The sequence below is a fragment of the Rhinocladiella mackenziei genome (assembly GCF_000835555.1).
Source record: "Rhinocladiella mackenziei CBS 650.93 unplaced genomic scaffold supercont1.1, whole genome shotgun sequence".
Taxonomy (NCBI): domain Eukaryota; kingdom Fungi; phylum Ascomycota; class Eurotiomycetes; order Chaetothyriales; family Herpotrichiellaceae; genus Rhinocladiella; species Rhinocladiella mackenziei.
The window spans coordinates 3,806,735-3,823,523 of NW_013550604.1; the positions used below are offsets into that span (position 1 = coordinate 3,806,735).

A 16,789-nucleotide genomic window follows, 5' to 3' on the forward strand; every position below is an offset into this window, starting at 1 on the left:
GTGAGATGAGACGAGATGATTGATCAATCATGAATGACATGACCAGGCTTACCTCCAAGATTGACTTTGCCTCTGCCTGCGCCAGTCTGGAGTTTCTGTGCCCTTTCAATCCATGTCCGTGCAGCCTCGCGTACACCACCTGACATCGCGCACTCGCGATCGACCAGATTTTGAATAACGCCTCCCATATCCATATTTCCCTCCTCGGCCTCGTTTGGCTCTGCTCCTTTCAATTCAGAATGCTGCAATGCCGCGACTTTCTTCCTATTTCCTACAATACCGAAGTTCCTCGTACTCGGGATGCGCATGAGTGTCAACTCAACGTCAAATCCGACCTCTTCGGCGAGCGCGACGACTTTCCTCGTCAAACACGCGTACATCGACTTAGCATCCGTGTGGTCTGTGGCCTTGGCTTTCGTAGCGCGTAATGCTCTCAGGTCGCCTGTGGCAAACTGGGCTTCTGTGCCGTTTACGCTGGTGGAAGGAGACGCGGCGTGGATATCCTTGGGCGAGTACCGGTGTTTTGCGCCGCTAAGGGCGTGCGAGCAGCATGGTATGGCGAGGAAAGGGAGTGGAGATTCTGGTGACGACAAGGCGGCTAGAATTGATGTCCACGGCGTGAGTTCGTCTGCGTGGTTGGAGATGATGAACGTTCCCGGTTTGAATAAGCCATGGTGGACTTGCGTGCCTGGGAGGAGAATGGCAATGTCATCTGTAGCACGGTCCAGAAGTGGTTGTGGCACGCAGATCATCTCGTCCAGGTACTCGTCCATCTCGAGCACCTCCCAGGTAACGCGTCTTCGAGCGTCGAACCCGCGCCCGTGATATCCCTCCTTGATCAGCACATAGCTGAGCACCCCGTTGCCGCATGCTATGTCGGCGAAGCCGGGGAAATTGTCCGGTTTATACATTTGTTTCCAAAGCTCGATGAGGAAGGCTGCGATGGAGAGATCCTCGAAGACATGCTTTGATGGTTCAGTTTTCTCGGCCCAACGGGACATCAGATCTCGAGCATATTGTTGCTTCAGGCGACTGTAGGTGTCTTGGACGATATGCTGAGGTAGGATGGTGTCTTTGAGTGCCGATGGAGTCATAGAAAGGTCTGTCGGAGAGTTACCGCCCGTGTCGCCATTGACCACAGCTGGAGCATGCTTGGGCGCAGGGTTCTTTGCGAGCCTAAGAAACGTCTGCAGTAAGGAAATGAACGTGCGATGCAATCGGGATGGCAGAGAATCAACACTAGACTGTGTGAAAGGAAGAAAATGCACCGAAAGAAGCGCCTCACTTCCCTTGGTCTCGTAGAGATATGCCAAAGACTTGACAGGAGGGTGATACCAAGGCATTTCCGACTCAGCCTTGACGTCGGGTACATAGACAACAACAAAGCCGGATGCCTCATTGAGCCCCCCTACCAATTTGTAGATGTAGCACCACTGATCTAGGACATGATCAAGTTGGGGCTTTCGAGGTATGAGCTTTCTCAACACACGCCTTTCTAAGATGGCGTCATATGATATGTGCGCAACTGCAGTGGATTCCGGCTCATCTCGAATAAAGAGATCCTCGATAGTCGCACTTTCATTCAAAAGCTGGTACATTTTTTCTTTTTCAGCCGCTGTTTTGAGCACACCAGCACTGTCATACAAGATATCCGCTCGAAACAGGTGCGTGGAGTTCAAGTTGGGATTTTCCAGCAGAAGGTTAGATAATTGCATAAACTTGTCTTCTCCGAGATCTGGACAGCATTGTTGATAATCTTGTGCAGTTTGCCAGAAGCTCTCGGGGGAGCTAAGCCTGGAAAGGGACAATGTTCGCTCTGCTGTTGTCTCCATTACTGGTCATTCATTTCAAGGCCTTTATCAGCAACGGGAACCCATTTTGCCAGTCTCGGTGGTGATTGATAAGGAAAAGATATTAGTGGAGTATGTGGTACTGACGTAAACTTAACACAATTTACCGCACAATCCTAAATGGAATCAAAAACAAAATATTTATGATGCGAGTGGAAAAAAAGAACACATATGTTGACGCCCGCGGAGAGGCTCGAACTCTCAACCTTGAGATCTCTGAATGCTTAAAAGTCTCACGCGCTGACCAATTGTGCCACGCGGGCGATTTTTCATGATTTTTGAAACTCTTTAAAATATGAGCGAAGAATTTCTTAATTGCCGAAGTTGCCGAAAAGAAGACAAACGATTGGCTATCACCGCAACCAGGCGCAGGTCTCCTTGGCACGCACTAGACAGGAGACCCCAGAAATGGTACAGGAGTATACCTCTGACAGAAGGCTAGTTATCGAGCTCAAAACACCAGTTCCAATCGAGTTTTATGAATGCCGCTGGTGAATTATTTAGTCATGTCCGGTCCCCCAAATTCAACGTATGCAATTGGGCATTGAAGAAAAAACTTCATGCCTTTCAATACACGTAATTCATTCAAAGGAAGTCCCGGCCAGAGATGTAGGACATCTCCGGCAGCAAGCCATGATCCCAAATGCCATAATCCCAGCTCTCCACCTGCTCAGGATAGGAGTGGTTGAAAAGAGAGGCCATCATTTGCCCCACCGAGTTCTGTTCGGTCGGTTCGGCGGCTTTCTTTGATTCATCAGGTTTTGATTCAGGTTGTCGCTGTTTGAATAAATCCGAGTAGGGAAGGCCTTCGTAGTTAGCGTATTGATTCTGAACCACGGTGATCGAGGCTGGGATTTCATCTACAGCCCCAATTGCACTGCGAAATTCAGGATAGGAGTTAAAAAAGTCTTTGGTGACTCCGATCCTTCTAATATCTCCAAGGATCTCGGCGTACATCGGATTTATCTTGTACAATCCATTTGCTGAATTGAAGAGAAAGCAGTCGCGAAATTCATAGGGCCACTGCATTCGCAGACTGCTGATGAAAGTTCTCCAGAAGTGATTACGACAATATCGATGTATGTTCTTCGCTAAAGCCTGACGCAGGTGAGGCCTAGAGGAGAAGATGCCAGTTAGGGAAGGCGTCATGCTTCGGAAAGGGAAAGACATTACCAGACGACAAACTTGGTGGCGTACGTAGACCGGTCAGAATCCAGACTAAGAGAGAAAAAATTAGCACGTGAAGACGGTTAAAGATAACGCGCCCACCTGTCCACAAAAAAAGGTGGCAAATTGGTAATTTGCTGCCTCGTGGGGTCAAGATGGGCTCTCAGTAACCGCCCGACGTTGTAGAGTATGCCCAACCTGTTCTTGGGATCGTCAGCAAAGGTAAACAGGTTCTCATCCACAACTCGAATAAGACGCCACATGGGATGGACATTTCCCCTTTTGTCGACCGCATCCCATCCCTGAACCATCGCACGTATAGGCGTGTCGTCATTGTAAAGGTCATCGTCGGAAACCGGCGTGACTAACGTCGGCCATTTCATCCATGCACCCAAGTTCGTGTTTCCCATGTACCAAAAGTTGAGTTCTTGCTTTTTCAGGGCCTCAGCGTAGCCGCATTCACAAAAACTTGCTCTCATATTCGAGGGAATCAATTGCGGTTGCCTCAGCTGGGAAGACCCGCCATGGAACTCGGCGGGCGTCGTTGAGAACGAAGTGCAGGTGCCTTCTGAAACCTCTCGGAGCTGATGTGGTATGACGCTTCGCTCTTCGACTGATTGAGCGGCTGGTTGGTTGGCGGAGATGTTTCGGATTCTCTGACAAGTATAGCCACTGAAGGGAGCTGCAGAATCATTCATGATGGGATGAAGTGCGTGGAAAGATGTGAGAGATTCAGATTCAGGTGGCTGAGAGCCTGGTTCCTCGGTTTTAGGAGTTCTTTCCATGGTTGAACCTGTCTGAGGCAGCAAAATGTTCTCGATACTCTTGAGTTTATTGGCAAGGGAGTTCCGTTCCTGCCGCAATTGGGACATGCTTTGTACGAGCGACCCGATTTGGCCGGAGGCATCCGCTTGCTTCAATTTCTCAACCAAGTCTTCCAGATAGGCGATGTGAGATTTGGTTCTCTCGCGAGACATCCGTTGGCATCTTCGGTCAGACTCTCGTTTTTTAAACCTTCGATTCGAGCTCATGGGTCGTGAGCCAGAGAGATGTTCCAGCAATTTGGGAGATAACTCATTGTCATCTGCAGAGATCCTTGAAAATAAGTCTCCGCCATCTAGGGTTTCCTTCGAAGCGATCCGTGCTTCCTTACAGGCTGGAACAGACATGTTGACGCACGTGTTCGAGTCAAGGTGTTGTAGTAGACATGAGGTCTTTCCACTGTTCACAAGCTGGCTAAGTGAGTTATGCTGAATCCTGAACGTGCCGTGAATTGATGTGAGATTGTGACCAGTGTACGATCCAGATGGTGGGAAATGACGAACCGAGGATGAGGAATTCTTACTCAGCGCCTCCCCAGAACGCTAATTCCGGAGTCTTATCGCTGCTGGTGCATTAGCATTGGGATCGTGTGCATCATTAGTGATCCCCAGAACGAATGGTTATCACAATCTTGGGTTAGGGCGGAAAGGATTCGATCTTAGAAGTGGAGTGATAAAACATGTGATGCCCCGACGAGGCCAAGATTTCTCGGCGGCCTCGTTTCTCATGGAGTGTCAGAATGTACATATATATGCAAGTGAAGCACGCTCTTCTGTTCGCAAAATAAGCGAGAAGACGGGTTGATGTCAATGCTTCCATGGTTGGCCTCGATTCCAGCTTCTTTAAGCCAGTGTCCCATGCATGGAGCCGATAAAGGGACTAAGCCTGGCCAGCCGCCTCAGGGCCGATCCAGATACGGTGAAGGGTAAAAGAATCATGGTTTGAGAAGGAATCTGTGTCGGTATTGGTGTCGACCATTATTCAAAGAGTGCACTGCTCTGGCTCACTGAATGTTATTGTCTTCTAAATTGAAGACATATCGACCCATATAATTTGAATAGGGATAATATGCACCGTGAAGCTTCCTGGTGAATCTTGCGGCCGCGTGTGTGGGTTAGCGCTCAGGAAAAGACTGGTTATGCTACATCTCCTGTGTTGATGGTTACCTTTCCTTTCAGGTCATACCCAGTATAGAGACTATTCTTTCTTCTGAACACAGACGCTGATTCAGATAAAGGGCTAGTCATTGCTTTCCTGCTTCGGATTTCTTCAACCCAAGATGGACACAATGGAGGAAGCCAGATAGCGGTAGGGGATCGGTCCATGTTCATTGTTTGCTCCGAGGATTAATGTTGAATGCGGCCATTCAGACTCAACAGCACAACGCCAGGGATACACTAGGATCCCCTTGCTTTTCCAGTCTGTACAGGCTGTTTTGGAAGACCTGTACATGGAGTTCGGACTGGGAAGGAGAAAGAAAAAGATACGGGGACTGGAAAAAGAGCGTGAAAAATAAACTAGTCCCGATAGAGCTAGCGGTCTTTTGCTGAGAAACGTGACCTATTCCGTACGCTTCCCCAGCCTCTGAATCTCGAAAGACTCTCAATCTGCTCCCCAGCGTTCACATACGCCGCAGAGTCAGCTGCGTACCGACTACGATCCTTCTATCAGCTTCGACATCCTCTCCGACACCAAATTCTCCCAAGATGGGGCGGACCATCGATCAGGACGTCCACGCGGCGTTTGTCGAGTTCAAGGCGAAAGGTATTGTCATCCAGTATTGACTGTACTGTACACGTTATTGTTACTGTGACGGTGACGAGGAGCTGACCGAGACGATTGTTCTCCACATAGAGGACGACAAATGCATGTCGGTTCAATGCATCTATTGCCAACAAATTCGTGCAAAGAACACTTCTCGCCAGAAGCAGCACTTGCTCGAGTGTCCTGGCTTACAAAACCATCCAAATGCCCCTCGACCACAATCCTCTGCCGGCGATGCCATCGGCCCTCCCCATGGCTTTGGTACGCCATCAACGCTCCACACATCCAATGGTCCTATAACCAATGGAATTGCTCCCCATGGCACTCCTATGCAAGGAATCACCACCACCCCGTCGATGCCCTCGCAGACGCCGCAAGGCAACTCGACCACGCCGTTGCAAAGACCGACTCCGAAACCAAACAAGACTCCCAAGACTACCCCGGGCTCGAACCTGCCTGCTCCACCTCTCGATGATGTCCACGCTGCCTTCGTTGAGTTTAGAGCCAAAGAGGAAGATAAGTGTTTGTCGGTACAATGTATCTACTGCAACCAGATCAGAGCCAAGAATACGTCGAGACAGCGTCAGCATCTGCTAGAGTGCGCAACCTATCAAAATGTCATGAAAGAGTCAATACCGGCCAACAACCTCCTCCATCGGTTCGACGAGGGAGATATTGCTCGATCACTACAATTGCCAGCTCCCGCACTTGAGCTCGACTTCCGTATGAGCATCAAGGTTAATCCCAAAATTTCCGTGGGAGCAGGTCTATTTGGTCATCGTGACTGGGTTAGCATTGTTGGCGGCCAATGGGCCGGAAGATGGGGCAAGGGAATCATCATTGTGAGTCCAAAGCACTGAATGAGTTCAATGAATCGAGCTGTGACTAACCCTGCCACAGCCCGGAGGACAAGACAACCAGTTGGTCGTGAAAGATCTCGCGACACGTATTGACGCCACCTATCTGCTCCAAACTAATGACGAACCGCCCGCCTACATTACTGCGAAATCCAAGGGTTGGCGAACTGGCCCTAAAGATGTTCTTGAACGTCTTAACGATCCACAAGTGGCAGATACGATTCCAGCGAACCAGTACAAATTCCGTATCTCGATCGAACTCGAGACTGGGGATGAGAGGTATGCATTTCTGAACACTTGTATCTGGATGGGAAGTGGTTGCCGAAGAATTGGTGAAAGTAAGTGGCTATGAAATGGAATCTTTCCGTCTCAAGTTCGATAAGCTTGCTAATGTCCCTATAGTCATCTACGACGCCTATCGTGTAGGCTAGAGTCTACCACCACGCTCATTCATCGATGTATACGATCTTTGACGTATCCAGAGGGGACTTTCAGTGCAGATTATGTATCCCACTCTATCACCTGACCATCTGCATATGGATTCAGATGGTTGGTATTATTGTGTTCTCTCTGGCCATTGCGGAAGGGCATGTGCGAAATTCCCGGGGAACTTTTACGTGCACGGTCTGTTCCATCAGTATACTGTTGTCAAGGCGGAAACGGAGGATTGCCATGGTACCCATAGGAGGCCCTATGTTAACGATTTACTTTGCTCTTCTCACTTGACTCTTTTTTGGGCTTTAATTAGCGTTGCGTTGCCTCGAGTGCGCCGGACATAGGTATGGAGCATGATCACAGCATGAGTATGAAACCGTACGGATCATCAGGTGTGTGTATGGAGTACAAATGGGGGACATTGTTCCATAATCTAGGGCGCCTTGTCTTTGCTGAGTCCTCGTACGAAGAATGGAAAAGCTCTCCTTCATCTCTCAGTCTCTCTCTTTTTTTTTGTGGAAATAATGTACAAGACTTGAACCAGAACTAATATGATATTTTCAGGCAGATCAAGAATGGGATATCAATTTGTGCAGTACAGTGAGAGGAGATAATACATATGTAGTATATTCTTGGTATCTTGTGTCCTATATCTACACACTCCAAGGGAGGAGGCATATTTTCCTTCAAGCATTTCCTATTCAAGCCTCAGCTGCCGTGGTCTGTACATTCAATCAATATTCACCTCCTCCTTCGGCTTCCCCATCTCTTCGTCCTTCCCAAAGATCTTAGTAGAATCCTGCTCAGACTCCTCTGGATTCCACGCCTCGCCGAGCGACTCACCCATCCTTTCACCACCCAGATATCGCCACAGGCGCCAGACCTCGTTGATGACAGCCTTTGCGGGGCCGGGTCCCGGACGAACAAGGAGCAAGTGGTCGGTCCGATTGTGATCTGGATTCCCGAGGACCGCGTACCGTGAAAGAAGCGAGTTGAGGGTATCAAGGTCTAGTCCAGTGTCGTTAGATAGCATCGCACGGAGCGGGAATACGGGCATACGGTATGTGTCGGCTATCGTTATCATGGGAGGAACGAGAGGGTTGTCGGGAAGAGGTGGGAGAGCCGAAGCCCGGTCGGAGTCTGCGTTTAAAGGTGACGGTGGGAGAAGAACAGAAGTGTCCGTTTCTCCAATATGTAGGAATATACTTCCCGGGACACAATGCGGATGGCCTAGCAGAGCCTTTGCTTCAGAGCCTTCTGCCAGGTGCGAAGTGGAAGTGCTGGAGTTGGTCGTGCCGTTCTCTGTCTCTTCGTGTCCGCTTTCTTCTTCAGCGGCTGCTGCGACAGGCCTGGCCCTCATTGGGACCAGTTGGTTGAAGTCATCGTCTTTGAACTCCGCGCCCTCCGGGATCGGGAACGTAGCCAACCTGATGGGCCCTCTGCTCACGGGACGCGTCTGAGCAGACTCCACTAAAGCTGTAAGAGCAACCAGCACACGCTTCCGAAGAATCTGCACCAGGCGGTCATGGATATCTAGCTTCCACTGGAGGTTTTTGTATTGCAACTGATCTTCCTGTGCCGGTGGATTATCGATAGCTCCAGTGGCCAGGTCGACTTCGATTTTGTTACGCAGGTAGTGCTGCGCGATAGAACCGGCCTCCTTTCGCCGTGGTGGCACCAATGAAGCGACCGCGTGCATCGCTACGTTTCGGACCTGGGGATTTTTCTTCTGCCCTTTGGTCATATTAATGGTCAGGAAACGCATAAAGTTGATATCAGGAAAGAGGCGACTCGTTGGATAGTAGCGTTTTTGAGAGGGTTGAGAGCTCGACTGCTCTGTTGATCCAGGCGACTCATCTAGATCCGTCTCCAACTCGGGAGCTGACAGAGTAGGGTCGACTGTTTCCTCCACAGCTCCCCCTTTTCCAGCAGCTCTTTTCAATCGTTTCCGATCTTCTTTATCTAACGGCATGGCCATTTCCTTCTCCAATACATCCAAGTTTGCGAGTTCTGCTGGCATGAGATATTCCTTTCCGTCATTAGGGTTTGTCACAAGGTCAAAGTTAATCATTAGGTCCATAGGTAGCCTGGCACCGCTTCCCTGACAACTTCTCAGGGGACTTGAAAGCATCACGGCCCATGGATTGTTCGCCAATTGTCCCAATTCTTGGTCTGTCGGTTGCTCTTTCTGGATTCCCCGTCTCTTAGCTGCATTCTCGACCAGATTGAAGATGGGTGACTTCGGTATGGGTATCCTGTCTTCAAGAGAATCCAGCGTGCTATCTTTGGACTCTTTCTCCACCTTCGGGCTGACATTCTTCAGATCTTCAATCAAATCTTTGATTTTCTGTCGTCCCGCAGGTCTGTACGGATTGAAAGATTCCACGCGCTGCGAAACTGAGTTGTCTTCTGAAGCTTCTGCTGATATTGCCGAAGATTTTGGGGCCTCAGCTACTTCCGAGTTCGACTCTTTGTTTTTATTCTTGCCATTAGAATGATTGGAAATACTGTAAGTCTGTTTTTGTCCCGTCGCCTTTTTTCCAACATGGGTAGCCGGGTTTCTTTGGGGTTGGGATTCGGAGGACTGGCACAGTGTCTGAAGGACACGCAAACGCCATGTCGCGTATGATACGTGCCGGTACGGACATTGTAAGCTCATGCCTCTTGCATGGCCCAGTACAGGATCGAGTGGTTTTGTATGGGTTGAACACTGGACAAACTTGGGTAGCATGCAGCCAGTTCTCCGATTTGGAGACGGCTCTTGGCATTTCATAAGGCTGAATGGAAGCCATGTGACGAGGCTGAAGCTTCGGGATTTGGGGTTTAATTTCTGATGCGAATTTAACATGAAACTACCTGACTGGGACCCCGGGGAACTTTTTGGGGGGGCCATCGACGATGTACACACACAGGTTACACACCAATATCTTTGGTGAGTGTACGAAAGTTTCTCACGGCTGAAGATTTTGGCAACACCGTCACTATCTCTCAGATTGCCTCCTCCCGTCCAAAGGAACCAGTCGGCCGGAGACGATGAGTACCTGCGTTATCCTGGTGATGAAAGGTATGCCTGAGGACCGATATCCTTCAACAAGAGGTGCCGTGATGGTGGAGGCGCAAAAAGTCTGTAGAGGTTTCCTCAAACATATTGGATCGTACAGCGGCCTTCACTTGTTCATTGGCACATCACCTAATCGCATTGAAGTTGCAGCCATCGTCCTTGGCCATGGAGCATCCTGCTCAGATTGATATCCCTTCGAATGGCGATCTTGACCTCCGGGAGTGTCGGAAGATGATTTCCCCAGTCATTACTCGCAGCAGGTCATCATTTACTCCAACTTGCACTCAGGTGATACTAACGGAGAGCCTCATGAACTGTCAGCAGATCACGTGTGACCAAAAGAAAGCCAAAAAGCGGCGCGGACTTTTGGCTCCTTTGACGGCGGCCGCCAAGTCACGAAGACACCGATTATGGTGGAGTAACTTGCTTGGGCTTATCTTAGGTGATACCTAGAGTATACTGTTCAGTAGAAGCTTACCTTTGGTACGTTGTGGGTGACCTGGCCTCGGCGAGAAAAAAAAGGGGTTCACTCGAGGGCAGCCTAAAAAGCAAAATGAAGCTAAAGGGCCTCTCGGGAAGCCGAGTCGCCTTTGGTTGGCTGGCTTTTCTCCTCTCGCCTCGCTAACTTTCGCGGCGCCCCTGGTTCCCTGCGCTCTCCTTGCAGGTTTGCATTGTCTGCCATCTCAATTTCCCAAATTACCAAAGCCAATCGCTGACTCCATATCACACGGCTTCTTCTCAATCACCCGAAGTCCAGCCTCGCTTAGCTTCTGTCCATAGTCCTGCAAGCTGAACGTGGTGCGAGATAGGCCAGATGCTAACCTTCCCATCTCACTGGTCAGACAAGCCGCCGCTGGGATGGCCTTGAACCCAGGGTTGACTATGGCCCACTCAAAGAGATCGACTTCACCAAGTAGGCTCAAGCTGAAACGGTGTGCTGACTATGACCGAAGTCATGAAGCCTGCGGCAAGCATCATATCCATCCACGGTACATACTCGTTTCTTCCTTCTTCCATTTCGGCCAGTGTATTCGCGACACGACTCTGACGTTGCCAGTATATCCGTCAGCTTATACACCCTCTGGAATATATCGTCTCCTACAACGCAAAGACAAATTCCATGAACCCGTCGCGGAGCAACATGCAGTAAAAAGGCCTCCAAAAAAAAAAAAAAAAAATTCCAAGCTCTTGATCACAACTAGCTTGGGTTTCGAATCGGTTACTACTATCTGCAGTTTTCTTTGCCCACCTCCTTGCCGAGTCTAACCGGAATACAAACGAGATGGCTGCGGTGGGCAAGAAGCTTGCGCTCCGGACGAACCCTACGGTATGGACATCTGATCCTCTCTGCCAAAAGCCAGTCGCTCACATGTGCCTAGTCCCTGACGCCGAAGAAATATCTTGGAGACCCCGACGACCCTCATTTCATTCCTGACTCGCCCTTGATTGAAAGACAGACTCTCACTGCACAAGAAGAGGGTGAGTTGAAAAGGATATGTGCTTTGGTGCTGGCCAATGTACCACATTCGGATGACATGTCGGACGATCCTCTCAAATACATAGCAACCCAGATCCAAGGAAGCAATGCTCCACAGCAGAAGAAAGCGAAACAAGAGCAAAGGTCGGAACCTGACAATGCTACCTCCGCTGTAGCACGTCATGTCGCTGACTTACCCAACGACACCGCCACTCCTTCCGAGACCTCCAACCGCGATACTTTAACTACCACTGATTTCTCAACTCCCCTGACGAGCGCTGGCTTGACCCCTGGTGAATCGGCTCGACGATTTTCTGACGCCGCTCGAAAATCAATCACGAGCACCAAGAAACCTGGAAGCAGTCTCCGGAACGAAACCACTACGACATCAAAAAGTCGAACTACGTCGAACGCTGGTGTACACAAGTCTCTCGAAGTGCATAACCCTTCGGTCGAGGTCGATACAATCAAGCGTACACTGCGCCTGGTGGCTGGGGGGCCTTCAAGACCTGAGAGCAGCAGTACCAAATCCATGGATAACCCTCGGCCTGTCAGATTTTCAGCACCGGATTTGAACAAGAGTCTCCCTCCACCTCCACCACCAGAGTCTCCTTCGTTCGATGACCAAAAACAACTCCATATCAGCCGACTAATGAAGACCATCCGCAAGAAGAAGAGCATGACCGCCGAGGGTAGAAACTTCTCAACCACGTCTGCTCCACCATTACCTTCGACCGAAGAGGCGAAAGCAGCATTTAACTCGAAACCTCATATCTCCGGAGCCCCTCCTTCACCACCGACCGGGAGCCAACAGCCGCCCAAGAGGAAATTCCGCCTTCGTCTATTTCAAAGAGAAAGGCCTCCAGACGTTCTTGTGTCTTAGCATACGGCCGGCATGGCTACATGATCTCTAGTCCGTTTGGCTCCTTATCATGGGTGTACAAACTCCATTCCTCGTTAACGACACTATCAGCGTAGGCGTTCACATTACGGGCGTCACATTGATATCGATCATTTATAGTATGGTCTCGTCTGACCAACCACAGTCCTACAAAAGTTTACATGTCTCCCACGAATACATGTTTAAACATCAAAAGGTTCTGATGACCTCTATCTTCATTTCCTGGCAGTGGCAGTAGTAGAGAACCACTTTTGCTTTGAATGGCGTTCATTTATTCCTTCTCGAAGTCCGCTCTTCGAATATATTTTGGTCGTGCTGCTGTTGTTGTTGTTGTTCTGGTGGCTATTTGTGACTATGATTGGATGAATGGATGGATCTCAGGAATGGAAACGGAATCAGGAACAGCGACAGCGACAGAAACAGAAATCGTAATGATCAGAACTAATCGTAGGAGTTTTCAAGTTCGGATCGTTTGGTACGGAGTAATATGGGTGAGAATCAGCGGGTATCGCAAAGCAAGGCTCCGCCAAGTAACCTTGACCTGCACATTTCAAGATGAATCGCCGAAGACTGGCAGAGTCTTAATAGATCAAGTCACTGAATATGTGATTCCGTCTTAGCAGAGACTTAAGTTCAAGTCTTCGCGTTTATTCACCCTTGTCAGTCTTTTCATTTGCCACTCCCAGCACGCAATATGCCGATTCACGCACCGAGCGGTCTGAAAATGTCTGTCTGAACGCCGTTGCTATGCTAAATTACCTCCGTTCATAGTGATATCCGTATCTGTATCATGGAACCCTTCTGATTTCGTTGAAAAGCGTCGAGGGCAGACTTCCACAATTCCAGCACCCTGCGTCTCTCATGTTGTGGTCCAGAGCTTACCCCCACGATCCCGAGAAATTTGGGGCCCGACATCCGATTTGCGTTCGTGAGGGCTGTGTCAATCAGGCCCTGACTGCCATGGAGCAGGGTCTGGGGCATTGATAATCTGGATTTGGGAAAAGGATGAGCTCGACCTCGAAGTTAGACGGTGTCGTTCCCTTTCTAGCCTTAGAGCAAGTAAATTCCTTCTCCAACGCATCTCTGCTCACACCATCATAGTACTTCCACCGCTCATCGCAACCCCGCCAAATCGGCCATCAGCTTCATCCAAGCCTGCGAATGCACCGGCTCCACCTCCAGCAACGCCACCATTTTTGGAGCCGCCGAGCTTGCCTTTTGAGCCACGATTGTTATCAACCGTTGCAAACTTGCGGCCAAGCTCACTCATGGCCTGGATATCCTGACCAAGGATCGAGAGCATGCTGGCTAAAGCGACGTCGTTGGATTGCGCTTGTGAGACGGCCGCTAAAGGCTGTACGGAAGATGCAGATTCAATTGGCGTCAGCAGAGATAGGCGCGTGAGCAGGGCTTGTATATCGCGCAGGTGTGGAAGGTGAGAGGGATCCGGTGATGTAGGAGTCAGTGAAGCAGAATCTTGGTCGGAAATGTAGGTTGGGGGGAGAGACTGGATGAAACTGCGAAGGAGAGAAATGCGGGCTTGCAGCATCTTTACACTGTTCAACCGAGTGGTTATGCTGGCAATTTGGTCCTCTTCTTCGACAGTGAGTGTTTTTACGTTCTCCTCTACCCCGTTCGTCTCTCTCTGTTCTGTGGCTCCTGGTAGTGGATCAGCCCGTCTCTTGCCTTTCTTATCTGCCTGTGATGATTCGACGGGCTTGGGGGTTGGGACTCGCTCTTCAGATGATGTCTCGTCTACTGCTGCGGCACTGCCGGCTCCCTTGGCCACATAATCAATTGCAATCATTTCTGTCTCGTCGGTGTCGATCGTGTATGGCAATTGTCGGAACTTGATCACAGATAACTCCTCCCCATCGACCTGCATTGAACCATCACCTTTGGGCGGTTCGACATCGAGAACACTCTCGTAGACGGATATTGGCAGCTTCCCACCTGCCATATTGGCGGTCTTGATCAATTCTGGGTGTAAAGCAAGAAGGATGGCGTTGTCATTGTAGAGAGTGGTTGCTTGTTTCTGGAGGGGAACGAGTTCCGGGAGAGGCCCATCTTTGGGACAAAGAGTGAACCATCCAACAAATTCGAGAGCCGGTGCTTTGTGAACATCCTTATCTAACAGATATAAGTCGGTGTGCCACTGGAACGGGCTTTCGAAGCACTCACACTGTTGAATTCTTGTTCCCATCCAGACTTCGTTGAACTGCCACTGACCTTCTGGACCTTGAACCAACGCTACTTGAAATGCATGTTCTGCTGTAATTTCCTGCCCTTTTTGCTGTCCAAGAAGTGCGCCCGCAACGGGGCCTGACTGTTTTCGTACTGAATGTCTTGTGACTTGGTCGGATACTGTGAGGAGGACGAGAGGGTGCAGAGAGACGAGGAGACCGGTATCAGAGGGTTTGGTGGATATCAGAGGGTGATCGCTAAGTTGCGCCATGGTTGAAGTCTCAGAAAGACCGAGAGAGAGACGAAAATTGGACTATAGAGTCTAGATGGACCTACTCAAGGTCAAAGCCTTGTTGAGTTGGGGTATCAGGCTGCGATGGCTATGGCAGTGGCGGCCCAAATGCTCCGCAGTAGCCCGTGTTTCATCACGTGAAATCCTCTGTGCTTTTCTCCTCCGTCATGAACACAGTGATCCCCACTCCTTATGACTCGAGATTGATTGCGGGAGCCGAGCCCGAATCGATGTGGCAGGAGATATCGAAGTCAGAGATATGGAATTCAACTTCATTACAGCAGCCGGGGACCCTGAAGTTAGAATCATTCTAACGTATAAAGTTAAGAATTTTCGACTTACGATTTACAAAATCTCGGAATTCTTCAGCAGATGGTCCCATGGTAAGTACCGACTTTAATACTTGGTTTTTGGTAGAAGCTCTGATCACGAAGATTCTAACACCGAAGGGGAAAAGGGATTCACGGTCAATTGGTCAGACTTCTCTGCAGCATTCGAACGCGGACCGCTCCTGAGTTCCCATTGCCAAAGCTTGCATTTCCAGCGTTGGAGGTGTTGGTGCCGCACTTTTCATGTGGATACTAGGATTTTCATGTCCACGGCGGGTCTGATTTTCTGGCTTGAACTGGGCTGTTTGATCCCAAAGAGTGGCGGCGAGAAAGTCTATCTTGACGCTGCATATTCAAGACCTATACACTTTGCAACGATCATGTTCGCGATATAATCAATCTTGCCGGGATTTTGGGTGCTTGCCCCTTTGCGAAGCATAGGAATTGAAACACACCAGAGACCACGGCTAACGTCGAACATTGCTGGTAGCGACCGGATGCATTAGGTTTGCGAACGACATTGCATACACTACTGGAACAGAGCTCTCTGAACACAACAAGCGTGATATTGCTGCGTCCGCCATGATTTTGGTCGCCCGGATGCATGACCTCATCCCCAAGATTGGTGTCAAGGTCATGAGCCTTGTCGGCATGATCAAGTTGGTCATCCTTCTCTTCATCGTCGTTACCGGCTGGGTCGTCTTGGGTGGAGGCATCAAAAGAATTCTCGACCCTGGTGCTGGCTTCCACATTGCAATTACAGGTTTGATCAACAATGCAATCCCTTATGCCATGGTTCTTTAGAAGATGTTGAGCTCTTTTGCTTGGGCCGGTACAACACTCGCCTCTCACCTAGTCTCAACAGGTGGAATCGAGGATCTTGTTGCTGAAAACTACACGGGCGGTCCAATCCAGCCTATATGCTGAATGAGGTGAAGAATCCTGGTCAGAACCCTGAAAATTGCAGGTCCGCTTATCGTGGCCACTTGCGGGCTGCTGTATATTCTTGTCAACATTTCTTACCATGCCACCGCGACACTAAAAAAGTGTCTGAGAGCGGTTTTCACAGTTGCAGCTTCTTCACGGATCGAGTCTTTGGCAATACTACTGCGCATGTGCTTAAGTAGGTCATCCATCACACCATTTTTCTGACCAGCCATGTGGGTATAGCTATTTTGTCGTCTTGCCAGCACTAGGAAACGCCATGGCGGTCACTTACGGCCACTCTCGTGTCAATCAAGAGATAGCCACAGAGGCCGTTCTGCCGTTCGGACGATTCTGGGCAGGACGTGGCCAACCGGCACCCCGTCAGGAGGTCTGTTCCTGCACCTCATCCCATCCATCATCATGATCAACTGCAATCCCGTTCGGCGATGCCTACAACTTCATCATGGACGTGGAATGGTATCCTCGAGCCATTATTTCTTGGTTCCCGATTATCGAACTTCTGATCACGCGTTATTCAGGACCATTTAAGCACGCGCTTCGTCCATCCAGATCTGGCTGCCGGTGGGTCCTTCTTCTTTGATTGCGCCAATGTTCATGCTTGTGGTTCCGTTCTTGAGGCATCCTGGTGGAAAAGGGAATACAAGTCAATCATATTGGTGTTGTCCTCTGACAGGCTGCAGGGGGTTATGATTCTTTCCTTCT

At 49.7% G+C, this 16,789-nt stretch overlaps 7 protein-coding genes and 1 non-coding gene across 8 annotated transcripts; 3 read left to right on the forward strand and 5 right to left on the reverse strand.

The window, feature by feature from the left end:
* Nucleotides 1–23: 23 nt before the first annotated feature.
* On the reverse strand, nt 24–1,832 carry Z518_01347 (uncharacterized protein; the record flags this gene model as incomplete). Its single annotated transcript, XM_013421948.1, has 1 exon — nt 24–1,832. The coding sequence occupies one exon, from the start codon at nt 1,830–1,832 to the stop codon at nt 24–26; it is 1,809 nt and encodes a 602-aa protein (XP_013277402.1).
* Nucleotides 1,833–2,028: 196 nt separating this feature from the next.
* Nucleotides 2,029–2,113, reverse strand: Z518_01348. The gene has a single exon. It is a non-coding gene; the product is annotated as a tRNA-Lys (tRNA).
* Nucleotides 2,114–2,435: 322 nt separating this feature from the next.
* Z518_01349 (uncharacterized protein) lies at nt 2,436–4,186 on the reverse strand (the record flags this gene model as incomplete). The annotated part of the gene is made up of 2 exons (XM_013421949.1): nt 2,436–2,964; nt 3,120–4,186. The coding sequence occupies 2 exons, from the start codon at nt 4,184–4,186 to the stop codon at nt 2,436–2,438; spliced, it is 1,596 nt and encodes a 531-aa protein (XP_013277403.1).
* Nucleotides 4,187–5,545: 1,359 nt separating this feature from the next.
* Nucleotides 5,546–6,812, forward strand: Z518_01350 (uncharacterized protein; the record flags this gene model as incomplete). The annotated part of the gene is made up of 3 exons (XM_013421950.1): nt 5,546–5,603; nt 5,694–6,445; nt 6,504–6,812. 3 exons carry the CDS (start codon nt 5,546–5,548, stop codon nt 6,810–6,812), a joined length of 1,119 nt encoding a protein of 372 aa, XP_013277404.1.
* Nucleotides 6,813–7,625: 813 nt separating this feature from the next.
* Nucleotides 7,626–9,554, reverse strand: Z518_01351 (uncharacterized protein; the record flags this gene model as incomplete). The annotated part of the gene is made up of 1 exon (XM_013421951.1): nt 7,626–9,554. The coding sequence occupies one exon, from the start codon at nt 9,552–9,554 to the stop codon at nt 7,626–7,628; it is 1,929 nt and encodes a 642-aa protein (XP_013277405.1).
* A 1,684-nt stretch (nt 9,555–11,238) lies between these two features.
* Nucleotides 11,239–12,316, forward strand: Z518_01352 (uncharacterized protein; the record flags this gene model as incomplete). The annotated part of the gene is made up of 2 exons (XM_013421952.1): nt 11,239–11,283; nt 11,336–12,316. 2 exons carry the CDS (start codon nt 11,239–11,241, stop codon nt 12,314–12,316), a joined length of 1,026 nt encoding a protein of 341 aa, XP_013277406.1.
* A 1,105-nt stretch (nt 12,317–13,421) lies between these two features.
* On the reverse strand, nt 13,422–14,789 carry Z518_01353 (uncharacterized protein; the record flags this gene model as incomplete). The annotated part of the gene is made up of 2 exons (XM_013421953.1): nt 13,422–14,464; nt 14,516–14,789. 2 exons carry the CDS (start codon nt 14,787–14,789, stop codon nt 13,422–13,424), a joined length of 1,317 nt encoding a protein of 438 aa, XP_013277407.1.
* Nucleotides 14,790–15,069: 280 nt separating this feature from the next.
* Z518_01354 (uncharacterized protein) lies at nt 15,070–15,943 on the forward strand (the record flags this gene model as incomplete). The annotated part of the gene is made up of 2 exons (XM_013421954.1): nt 15,070–15,193; nt 15,630–15,943. 2 exons carry the CDS (start codon nt 15,070–15,072, stop codon nt 15,941–15,943), a joined length of 438 nt encoding a protein of 145 aa, XP_013277408.1.
* Nucleotides 15,944–16,789: the final 846 nt, after the last annotated feature.